The 12,554-nt window shown below is 50.1% G+C and overlaps 1 protein-coding gene across 1 annotated transcript; it reads left to right on the forward strand.

Moving 5' to 3' along the window:
- The first annotated feature begins 4,879 nt into the window (after positions 1 to 4,879).
- Positions 4,880 to 10,644, forward strand: LOC122385998 (protein adenylyltransferase Fic-like). Its single transcript, XM_043374760.1, is given in 3 exon segments — positions 4,880 to 5,028; positions 9,250 to 9,505; positions 9,507 to 10,644. Coding segments are annotated over 2 exon segments (1,344 nt in total). The 5' UTR covers positions 4,880 to 5,028; positions 9,250 to 9,299.
- The last annotated feature ends 1,910 nt before the right edge of the window (positions 10,645 to 12,554 follow it).

Below are 12,554 nucleotides of genomic sequence, written 5' to 3' on the forward strand. Positions count from 1 at the left end.
ATATGTGAACGCCTTTGGAAATGAAACGCAGTTGGAATAAAAGACAATTTAATAGGGATCACATTGGTATAGAAAGAATCTTTCCAAGTTTAAAAATCAAGCGTCGGCATCGTTAGAAACGTTAGGGTGGCCGCTTTGCCCCACTCTCCCCTACTCGCCAGGAGGCTCATAAAGATCGAGCGATGTCGCGCTTCGAACGCGGACTGTTATCAGGCACGTACCCAGGATTTCGCCCAGGAGGGGGCCACCTGCTTCCGAAGGGGCCCTTAGGTCACCCGGGGCCCCAGGCCGCCCAGGCGACCAGCCGACCAGGGGCCCCAGGCAACTAAGGGCCCTCAGGGGCCCCAGGCAACCAGGGGCCCCCATGTGACCAGGCCCCCGCTACCAGGGGCCCCCTGGCGACTAGGGGCCCCAGGCGATCAGGGGTCCATGCGACCAGAGGCCCCATGCGACCAGGCCCCGGCTACCAGGGCCCCCTAGGCGACTAGGGGGCGACTAGGTGACTAGACCCCAGGCAATCAGGGGCCCCCATGCAACCAAGCCCCGGCTACCAGGGGCCCCTTAGGCGACCAGGAGCCCAGGAAACCGGGGCCCTCGGATGACTGCAGGGGCCCATCGGGTCATCAGGGGCCCCTCGGGTAACCAGGGGCACATAAATGAAACTTTGATATCATTTTTTTCTTCCTAGTAAAAGACGTTTTATCCAGTGTTTGAAAAAATATACCGGGCTTGAGGGGCCCCTGAGCGCCTTCGGCGCTCAGGAGGGGGCCATGGCCCCCGTGCCCCCCCCTTTGGGTACGTCACTGACTGTTATAACTGGGACGCGTGCCCTCACCACGCGGAGTCCAAGGCTCTACCGGCGAAATTTCTCCTTTAGGTATCAATCTGAATTGTTTCTGTCCTCGGGGCGTCAATCTCTTGTTTTTGCCTATCGTCGTCCTCGCTATGCGGCGTCCAACTTCTGGCTGGACGGTCACCGGTGTGCGGCTAGAGTAGCTCCTAATCGTAATGAAGCAGGCTCCCATTCTGGGTGGTCGTACGTAGGCGCAGATGCCAGATTGGTGGTCTGTCTGTGGGGACGGGAACTCTGACAGCTGGATTATCTAAAGAAGTCGGCATGGAGTCATGGAGGGCAAATGCCAGCCATTTAGGGTCCCAACGGGCCTCAGAGCACTACTACACGGGGTAATCTTCATTTTTGTTTAGTTTATAGCCTCTGACGACCACCCAGGGGGGTTGTGTTGAAGATCAACGGCGATTACGGAGAATCCACCTGAGAAGCCATCAGTCTCCAAGTTGATACACAGGCATTACACTGGTCTGAGGGGGCCCTAGTGGGAAAATACGGTCTCCACTCTCAGATTGACCCTTAAAGCCTGGTAGTGGTATGGATCATATAAAACCAGTGTTGGCTATGGCTACCATAGAGGCCGAAGTATAGGTCCAGAAGTTGGCATTAGCACTCAGAGATCGGCGAGCGCTTAGCGGGGCCCATCAGAAACCGATGTGGTTCGCAAAAAAATATATATGCGTGTGGGCCCTCGACATAAGGCACGGCATGCAAATTCCTTAGACAAGGCACTGCCACTCAATCACATGCTCAACGAGAAGTGTGATTATTATTGTCTGATGGGGCAATGTGAGGAGGCTATAAACTAATAGGTATACAAGCATGGGTCGGATGGCCTACTTTTTTTTAGTTTTCAAAAAAAAAAATTTATGGTGTCAGGGCTGTGATGAAAAATGAGTGGTCTAAATCCGGTGAGAAAACAGGATTTGGGGGTACCCTAGGTTTGGCTCATTCAGTCTCTGGCCCCCCCAGTGAAAATTCCTTAGACGAGGCCCTGCCACGGACCCACCTTGCCGCCCTCGGGTGACCGGTGATATTGAATCGGAAGCTTAACGTACCGCAGGTGGATTGCGGCACGGTCCTACCGGTTCTAGCGTGGCCAGGGGTGTAATTTCATATCTCTTTGTGGGAGCAGATGCACCCACAATCCTGCATTATGCTCCCGCAATGATGAAAATGCATCCACAAGTCTTTTACAAGCGTCCTTTCGAAAGCACGGGCCCTTCGCATGCTCTAACGGTGACCTGATCGTCTCGCGTTCCTGTATAATATAGCGTTTTTTATCACTCGGCGCGTTTCTGGAAGAATGGCGCCCTTTTGACAGCACCGCGCCTTTCTCATGATCTAACGGCGCCCTCTGACTGTTTCGCGTCCTTATGTCTCTGTCCACCGTGCATCCCTCGACTGTTCGGCGCCCTTCTGGTCTCTCAGCGCCCCTGGTGACCACATAGCGTTTTCAATCACTCGGCGCCCTTCTAGGAGAATGGCCCCCTTTTTATGGTCTCACGGCGCCCTCGTAACCGTCTGGCGCCCCTACGTCCCCACCAACTTAGCGCTGCTGACTGTTCGGCGCCCTTCTGGCATCTCAGCGCCCCTGGACCATGTAATGTTTTCAATCACTCGGCGCCCTTCTAGGAGAATGGCGCCCTTTAATGGTCTCATGACGCCCTCGTAACCGTTTGGCGCCCCTTTACATTTTTTACGCCCTTCCAGCCACTTTACACTTTTAACCGTGTATTTGCTTAGTCAGGCATGTCGCTTGAAGCGCCCTTCGGCTTGCAATGTTATCAAATTCGGCCCCCACAGGCCCCCACATAAATTATATCCATTGCGCCCCAAAGCGGCTTGGCGCCCCTACAGCTTGGCACCCACAATCACTTTAGGAAAATTACACCCCTGAGCGTGGCCCTCTCTCGTCAGTTGCCAGCTGGCTTATTATAGGCATAGACACGAGGGTCAAACGGGTCAAACGACGTGGGGAAATTCCCGGGCGCCAACTCGCTGCCACCGAGTTAGAAGACAGACGCCTTATCCACTAACTTACGAGTCACGGGAAGGACAGTTGCGTGGCGCAAGACCCGCTTTTGTCGCTACAAAAGGCATAAGGCTGTTGAAAATCATAAGAAAAGTCGTTACGTCATAAGCCTAAGTTTTGTCCGCAACGTTAAAGGAAATAGTTCACTTTTTAACATGGGTTTTGAACTGGAATAGCAGTTCCGTAGCTTAGGCTGAGACGAGCATAAATCAGGAGCTTTTACAGCCCAACGATCACCCTAGGCAAAGATATTCTATTTCTCGTCCCGAAAAAGGTGTCTTGCGTTGAGGATGTGTGCCTTGCATATATTTCCATCCAGTATGAAAAGAGCATGGGTCCCGAAAATTCTTCAGAAACTAGAGAAATTATCTACGAGAACTCTAGAGAAGTTCTCGTACTGATCAATTAGGACATTCAGGGGAACATTATCAGATCGAGCAGATCGCCCAAATGCCGGTGGCTGCGATAATTTCTCTGTTTCTGAAGAATTTTCGGGACCCATGCTCTTTTCATACTGGATCGCGTGTGCCTTACAGAAACTGAAAAGTTCTTCCTATATCAAAATATAGAAAAAAAATCTTTTGTTATAAAAAGGTTTTATTTTTTTGCTGATTATTTTGAACATAAAAAAATCATAAATCGTTGCAAAAAAATAATTTCGTGAAAGTGAACTATTTCCTTTAATAGCTACGACAAATATACACGATCATTGAATGCCAATTTTCGACCGAACTGTCACGTCTGCGCGCAGACATGTCTATATTTGAGACACATGTATATTTTTTAGAAGTACAGAAAGCTCCGCAAGCAAGAAAAACACAACGTAATTCCCTATATTTCCAGGAAATTTGTGAAACATCTCAAGCAACACTGAAAACGGTCTTATACTCCTAACTACATCAAACGGTCACAAACGGTCTCGAGAAAAGACCAAAGTCGAAATGCAACTTGCATTTTGACTTACAGAAATGATGAATTAACAATAAGAACGCACTGAGCAGCACTAGTGGTCATCCAGAATCCAGAAAGGAACATTTATCTTCAGAGAACGGTATTTTGACAGTTCGTATGATGTTTATGTCCTTTCTTGCATTATGGCTTTCCATACATTTTCAAAAAATGCTTAGAATTGCGTGTATTAAATAAGAAGTGTTATGAATGCCTAACTACGAACCTATTGCAGCTGAAACAAATGTGTGCAGACATAAAATAAGCACCTACTTTTAACTAATTTCGAGGGATAACATCTAGACATCCGATATCATCCTAATCCAGATCAACCAGATCCTCTATGATCAATGGAGCATCAAAATCGCATTTACAAGAAGCTACATTGGCCTATTCTTGGGACAATATTGCTTGTTTCTTTTCAGCTAGAGATTTCTGCGCTAGTTTTTCCTGGCTTTGACGCTGCGCTGACTGCGAAACAAAAAACGAGCCGTAAACTTGCACGTAAACTTTTACACTTGTTTTGATGCACTGAAAACAAATTATGTCCGTGTGGGTTAAATTGTGTGGAATGTCGTATTTAATTAAACGATGTCAAAGATAACACTTTTAGTAGTTTTTATTCTGGGAATATTTGTTTCGTTTTTGTGTTCTTGTATTTTTGACTCTGTACAGCTATGGGCAAATTTGGGATTTGGTGCCAAGTCAAGGGTCTCATTTATTCCAGTTGAAGATGACCTTTATCTTCAAAGTGATGTTTTTAATAATAAGTTCAACCCTGGAACTGATTTGGCACCTAAAAATTCCAAGACTGACCAAGAGAGTAAGTATTTCAGTACCAAGGTATTTTACACATGACCTGCTGTGAATGTCAATGTTTTGTCTTTGAATTAGTTTGTGGGCATATTTCTGTGTGTTTTGGGCTTAGCCCATATCAGTAATCTAATGTCAAAGGTCTCCAGAATGCCTATCATTTGGAAAAAAAGTTAACTTCCCTTCCAGCCTTGCTCTAGGTCCGCTGAAGCTGACAGTGTTCTCAGGCTGTCGTAAATAAAATGTAAGGGTGCACACTGCACATCTGGATACAAGGAAACCAAAGAAGGCATTTGTTGACTTAAAATCCAGAGGAATATTGATATGAATTCCTGAAGTAACTTTAGAAGAGTAGGACAGAGCCCTACACTGTAGAGAAAAGGTGTAGTTGAAGTAGTTAAAAGTGAAGATTAAGTCCAAGTAAATAAAAAACAATTTTATTTGACCTAACCTTAGGTACCTACTGAACTTATTAACCTTCAACCTGCAAACTTACAACCTACATACCTACAACCTACTGGCTACGAGCCTACTACCTACCTACCATCCTACAACTTAGGGGACGCCGGTGAAAACAGGGCGCCGGAGGGCATATTAGTCAAGTGACATTTGGAGCTTCTCCCCCTCCGTCAGCCTTCTACATGCTAAATGTCACGTGTGAATTTCACAAACCTTGATCAAATCGCCCCAGGAGATTTTTTTTCAGGTTTTCACCATCGTCAAACTTAGGCAGGTACCAACCTACCAGCCTGCATAGGCACCGCTTGGACCTCATTTTCACATACTTATACTGATAAAAGCTGTATTGTTTTTACATTTATTTTTTGATTAAAAGTATTCATTTTTTAATCCTTCCTGCTTTGCCTTTATTTATCAATAGTTTTATTGTGAACTGCATATTTCCTCCAAGTGATGTCCCAGGGGTTATCTGAAAATGGAACTTGTCCAGTCTCCTCAGTGTTGTTTGATCTTTTCTGAAAATGACTAATATCAGACCCATCTCTTTCAGGTCATGCTGTTTCATGTACTAGCTGTTCAATGTTGCATGTACTTTTTGGAATACCCACCAATTAATTTTTGGTCCTTTCAATAGGTAGGTAGTAGGTACTAACAAATGTTGTTGATAAAATTCATTGAAATTGGTCTGTTGTTAGACTGAACTCCTGAATCTAGAAAAAAAAACTGAAAAATTGAAAGCTCACCTGGTTGGTAAACCAGCTGCATTCCAAAACTGCATTAAGAGTGGAAATTACTCTTAAGTTATGTTTTTGAGCTCTATTTTCATATGTTCATCAACTATCTTTTCTATACATATGACAGTATGCTCCACTTTATGCCATCATAGGAACTTTATGATGTCATGCTCAGTTTCAATATCTCCTATGCTCTGCACATCAATGGGCTTCAATTTACTCAGTTTATTGAATGTTTATTGAGCCCATCATTTACGGTCAGGTTTGTCCTGTCATAATTGTCAATATCCTGTTTTGTTATCACAAAAGAAGTTTGTGAATAAGTAGTAATGTCTTTGTTAGTTCCGGTTTTCTTCACCATCATGAACAAATGTGATTGTCCCAAGGGAGTTTTTGTTTAGTTCTATATAGAAATTTTGGCTATAGTTCGTTTTTATTCAAAAGGACGCTGGCTCAAAGTTCAATATCGAAGCTCTCACGTGAGTTTTGGCATCTTCAGTGTCTGGCCAAGAATTTATTACCGAAAAAAAAAAGCATGAAATGTATATTTTAGAGAAGAGTTGTATAAGCATGAGCCCATCCATTCGGCATCGGCACAGCATCATCTTTAAAGCGATCAACTGCCTACGTGTAGAGCAGAACGCATACAACATTCACACTTTGCATGAGCATTGAGCAGGCCACGGTCCGCTAAATCCTGGACCTGCTGTTGAGAGTCGGACACGCGCACGCTCCGGGACAGCACAGGGAAGAGGACCGCGAGCGTGTCATGCGCAGCTCCTCTCGACAGCCGTCCGCAGGGGTCAGTGGTGTGGGTGGTCCGGTGGGTCAGCCACTGAGTCCAGCGGCGGCCCCGCAGCAGACTCGTCATCCGGTGCCTCGATTGACGGAGTGCTCATGCTCGGGGTCAGCCTGGACGATGGCGTCGGTGACGGTCCCGGTCTGTTGGCCGCTGCTGGTTTAGCTGTGGCCAGCACGGAGGCAGCGTTGCCCCTTGCCACAGCGATTGAAACCCTTTGTGCCAGCCAGACTGTTTCTCGTTTGTCCCCGGTGCGGCACGTCAGCCGACGGCCAAGCTCCTTCATGAGACCTGTGGCCGCCGGACCCAGGACACCAGAAGTCTCAACCGCAAAAGGAATGAACACATATCTCTCACGGAGAGCGGCATAGCGGGCGCGCTTGCGTTCTTCTGCACAGCGGGCGGCGCTGCCGGGATTTAAGGCAGAGCTGATGACGGCAGTTGCTGAGAAGGTGTCACAGCAGGTGGCGTCCCATATAAGGCTCATTCCTCGGCTGAAAGGGAAGAGCGTTATCCCGTCAGGACGTCGACCGTCACCTCTGTCGAGGCCGGTGGGCTCCAAAACACTCGAGCCCTGTACTGCTGAGTGCCCGCCGCAGCACGTCATTGAGGTTAGCGTGACGCGCGTGGCGGCCAGCACTCTTGGTACAGGAGAGACCGTGGTGGCCCAGTCGGTCAACGGGGCGATGGCAGAGCTGACAGTTATGCGGTTCACATACCGACGCCCCGAGTCGCAGCGCCACTGCTACCCGCACTGTTTCATCATCCAGATGGAGTCCCACACTGGTGATGGGGAGTGCTTGCACCCAAGCGGCAGTGTGGGGCTCTGCAGCAGCCAGAAGACGCGCCCGGGCCACCTGGTTTGCCCCGTCCAGCAGACGCTTCTGAGACATCTTACAGAACGTCTCATCCCAAGCACGCTGTTTGCACTCTTCTGACTGGGGCACCTGACGAGCGGCTTCACCGAGCTTGGCGACAATATCGGCCCTGGCACGCTGGAGTGCTTGGGTCGACTGGCGAGGCTCGGTGGCATGGAGAATCTCTTGCGTCAGTGGCAGACAAGCGTGGAGGGATGCCATGTGACACGGCAGGGCCAATGCCATCACCGACCGGACTCCAAGTCCTCCAAAACGCAGTGGTAGGGAAGCCTGCTCCCACGCTTCATCATTGATGGTGACGTTGGTGACGGTGGCGAGGGTCTCCCGCACTGTCTTGTCGACATTCAGCAGCGGCCCCGGCTCACGATACAGCGGCGCGCGACCGCAGAAGGTAGGTTAGCCGGGGGGCCGTGTAGTGTGCCAAAAGGAATAGACCGGAGTGAGCGTCAAGGTTGCTGATCCGGGCACACATCCGGTCTATGACGGCCGCAGCCCTGGTGGTGGCGACAGGCAGCGCAGCGTCGGTCAAGGGAGATCCTAGGAGGGAGAGATCGCTTGCTAGAGTCTCCTTCAGTCCTGGGAGAGTACCTCGTAGCGACTCCAAAAGTGATGGTGGCGGCGTTGGACCGGCAAATGCGACCTCGCACTTGTTGGCGTTCAGTTGGAGACCGATTGTAGGCAGGGCTGTCGCCAGGACTGCTAAGTCGGCGGCGACTAGGTCAGCCGGACCTCCGATGGTCCCATCGTCGAGGTACCACACATTTAGTGGTGACTGCATTCTTCTGATGATCGGGTCTAGAGCCAGCGCGAAAGCCGCCGGGCCGAGTGGGTCACCCTGCTGCACACCGCTGCACGAGGAAATGGTCTGATGGTCAGTTGATGGTCAGTTGAAAATGGTCAGTTGAAAAAATAATCGATTTCAAATTGTGCACGGTAAGTAGCTGGAAATTGTTTCTTAAAAATGAACATACTTTGATGACGTCACTGGTGGCAGCAGGCACCCAAATGTCCGTGCAATGGGATAAGTGTCAACGAATTTGGTGAAACTTAGTTTTTCACTGTTGCCGAGCTTATAATCGAGTAAGCGGTTCCGTCCATGATAGTTATACGTTACATTGCAAAACATGTTCGACAGCATGACGTCACCACTGTTCCCATATCTGGTTCCAAAACGCACATATAGAAATTTTCGGGAAGAAATCACATGTTAAAATAAGTCTACGTTCGATTTTCTCAGGTTCAGTTTTTGCTCGTTTTGCTCGCTAAACACGTGCTTGTTCGAAAAACATACTTGGAGCCAGCGTCCTTTTGAAAAAAAAAAACGAACTATAAATGGTTTAATGAGTGACTGTGTTTCCAGATGCCCCACTAAGCAGTGCTTGTTGTGAATGACACCATGGACCCACTACCCGACCCCGCTCGCACCCGGTTCACCTGTAATAATTTGAATAGAAAGTTAAATGTAGTGCAAGTAGATGACAGCACGGTCCTCCTGGGCCTGGCATGGCCCTCTCTCGCCAGTTGCCAGCTGGCTGAATATACCCGGATTCGGAGTCTCCCACACGACAAGATTCTGCGTCGTCCGGTCAATGCCGTTCGGGGTCAGCGAGCGCTGGGCTGCGGTTATCGAACGGGATTGGCCGGACGACGTAGAATGTTCTTCGTCCGAGGAGACTGCTAACACGCCCGCTGACAACAGCTCAGCTGACAACTATTTCCATTCTTTCTGACAGTTCAAAAAGAAGAACACGAGGCTCGGAACACTCTGCAGGCTGCTACACAGATGTGTCGGCTCGGCAAGCTCGAAAAGGCCGGCAAGCTGTTTGAGCACGCGCTGGCGCTCAGTCCGCGGCACCCGGACGTGCTGACTGAGTATGGCGAGTTCCTCGAGCGATCCGACGTCACCCGCGCCAACCACCTGTATACGCGCGCGCTCATCTTCGCACCGGACCACTCTCGCGCCCTGCAGAACCGCCAGCGCACGCAGCCGCGTAGAACAGAATGATCTGTCGCAGCTAGAGCGCATCGACCGCAAGCGAGATGAGCTCGCGGCGATTCCGGAGTCAAGCGCGGCGCTGCGGATAAAGAAGGAGGCGTACTTTCAGCAGATCCACCACACGGCCGGCATTGAGGGAAACACGATGACGCTGGCCGAGACGAGAACCATAGTGGAGACTCGCATGGCGGTCGGCGGACGCAGCGTCATGGAGCACAACGAAATCCTGGGCCTGGACGCGGCCATCAAGTACATCAACACCACGCTGGTGAACCGCGTCGGTGCGATAACGCTCGACGATCTGCTGCAGATCCACCGCCGGGTGATGGGCCACGCCGATCCGACCGCGGCTGGCGAGCTGCGCACCAACCAGGTGTACGTTAGCGAGCACGTGCCGCCGCCGCCCGGACGCATCCACACTCTTCTGGAGAGCTTCATCGAGTGGCTGAACGCTCCTGAAACGTTATCACTCCACCCCGTCAAATACGCAGCGCTGGCGCACTACAAGCTGGTCTTCATCCACCCATTCTCCGACGGCAACGGGCGCACCTCGCGTCTGCTGATGAACCTGATCATGATGCAGGCCGGCTATCCTCCGGTCATCATCCGGAAACAGGATCGCTACATCTACTACCGTACCCTGCAGCTGGCGAATGAGGGTGACGTGCGGCCTTTCGTGCGCTTCATCGCGGAATGCGCCGAGAAAACGCTGGATGTGTACGTGTGGGCGACCCGCGAGTACGTTCAAAAGATCGGCGACGAGACCGAGCGCAGCCCCGCCACCGCGCGTCACGAACAGGCGGAGGACGACTTCGTCCGCAACTTCAACGGTGATGACTTGGTGAGACTGCGGACACCCAGCGCACATCGCGAACCTCAGGAGCTGCCTATTGACGAGATTCGTCTGGGCGCTTCTGGTCCGCAGCTGGTTGAGCCGCTGGTGCAGGTGATTGACGATGAGCCCACTCAGGTGTCGGTTGGTGGCAGGAGAGACATGGTGGAGCAGGAGCCAGATAAGGGACGGAGTGAACCCACCCATGTGTCGGCTGGGAGTAGGACAGACGTCACAGATCAGGGGACGTTAGTGGAGAGCAGCGAGCTGAGTGGACGGACTAGTGAGCCGGGGTCATAGACGATGAGATGACGTCCTGGCAGCTGGTTTAGTCGACAGCGACAGTGGGCCGGACGCAAAGTCAGACGCGGAAAGTGGTGATTTAGTGGATAGGTAATAAGTGGGGTGTGTGGGCTCGTGGTTTCCTACATTGTTTGGTTGGTTGTTGGGCGTGGGACTGGGCTGTGAACGGAATCATACGCAGTATTTGATCGATGCTGGTCTACCTCGGCCGTTATTGTTGCCATTGTTACAGCAGTGTCGACCGAGACTGTGAAAGCCTGTTGTGACTGAACCCGGCTAGTGCTGTGGTCAACACTGTCAGATAATGTGCCCAGTTTTTACACCGCTGCTCATTATCCTCGATTCGATTCTGTCTGCTGCAAATAGGGTAGCTGGACAGTTCCTTTTTTAGTTAATTCTTAAAGCTAGCTTATTTTTGGTCAGAGTAGCTGTGTGCTGGCAATATTTCTTAGCGATGAGGTGACTAGAGAGGCTATCTTTTACAATTAATAATAATGATTCACTTTACCGTGTGTATCAATTATAAACGGTCTGCAAGCGTAGACGGTCCTTATAGACGGTCCTGCAAGCGTTTGAAGTTACCTGAGAAGCAGTGTAACGCGTCACGCGGAAACGTGTGCTCAGCACGTTGTGATCTGATTTCTGTGTGTCACAAGTTTACTGCCTGCTTGGGGGATAACATCGGGGTAGATATGTAGCCCAGTTAATTGATATTTATTTTATTTATATGTCGCCATGTGAATGTTTCTACCTGAAAATTGTGTTTTTGTGAGAAACAACCGCTATGATAGACTTTGCTTTAGCTAGCTGAACACTTACTGAAAAAGTTAAACCATTCCTTTGGTGCGACATTTAGCTATTTTTTTGGGGTTTCCTCTCATATTTGGTAAGCATGCAACAGTATCACAAGAAAATATATTTTCGTACCATATTGTGTCCTTTGTTTTTATTGAACGTTTTGTTGTTTGATAAAATGCTGATGTTTCAATATCTTCCTAACCGCCGGACGTATCGACACGAAATTTTCAGTACCTTCGGCTGCATCGATTTGACATCCTGTGTACAAAGAGAATCTGCGTAGCTGCTATAGGTCACCCGAAAATTATGTCAGAGTGCCGCCATGTTCAGCTGATTTGGATGTGAAACATTGATCTTTGAGAGCCCGGGCCTGCCCATCATAGGCGCCATGCTATCTTCTTATTCTCTGCCGATCTCGGAGGGCCCCTGTCGATCTGTTTGGCCCGTGCAGGTTTTTAAGGGCCGCTGCTAGTCTCTGAGAGCCCCATGTCGTTAGTTGTGTCTATTTTGGGTCGCATTGGCACCACACATGTCTCTTAGGGCCCATACCAGTCAAGGGGTCCCACATTGACCTCTCAAGGACCAACGCTGGCCTCAAGGGCTCACACCATCTCAGAGGTTCCGAACTGGCCTTTGACGACCCCGCACTGGCCTTTGATGACCCCGGGCCCCGTCCACCCGGGGCTCGGGGCCCGTTCTCCCGGCCCCCGGACCCATCCACGGGGAGACCGGGTCCCATCCACCCAGGGGGCCCGGGCCCCGTCCACATGGGGCCCCAGGCCTACCCCTCACCCGTGGTGTCCCAGCAGGCACTTTTTGAAGCAGGCTCGTCCGATTATGTAGATTAGGACCTCTCTTTCCTCTCTCTCTCTCTCTCTCTTCTCTCTCTCTCTCTCTCTCTCTCTCTCTCTCTCTCTCTCTCTCTCTCTCTCTCTCTCCTCTCTCTCTCTCTCTCCTCTCTCTCTCTCTCTCTCTCTCTCTCTCTCTTCTCACTCTCACTCCACTCTCACTCTCACTCTCACTCTCACTCTCACTCTCACTCTCTCTCACTCTCACTCTCACTCTCACTCTCACTCTCACTCTCTCACTCTCACTCTCCTCTCCACTCT

The sequence above is a fragment of the Amphibalanus amphitrite genome, unplaced genomic scaffold, assembly GCF_019059575.1.
Source record: "Amphibalanus amphitrite isolate SeventyFive unplaced genomic scaffold, NRLGWU_Aamphi_draft 000237F_arrow, whole genome shotgun sequence".
In the NCBI taxonomy this organism is placed as follows: Eukaryota; Metazoa; Arthropoda; class Thecostraca; order Balanomorpha; family Balanidae; genus Amphibalanus; species Amphibalanus amphitrite.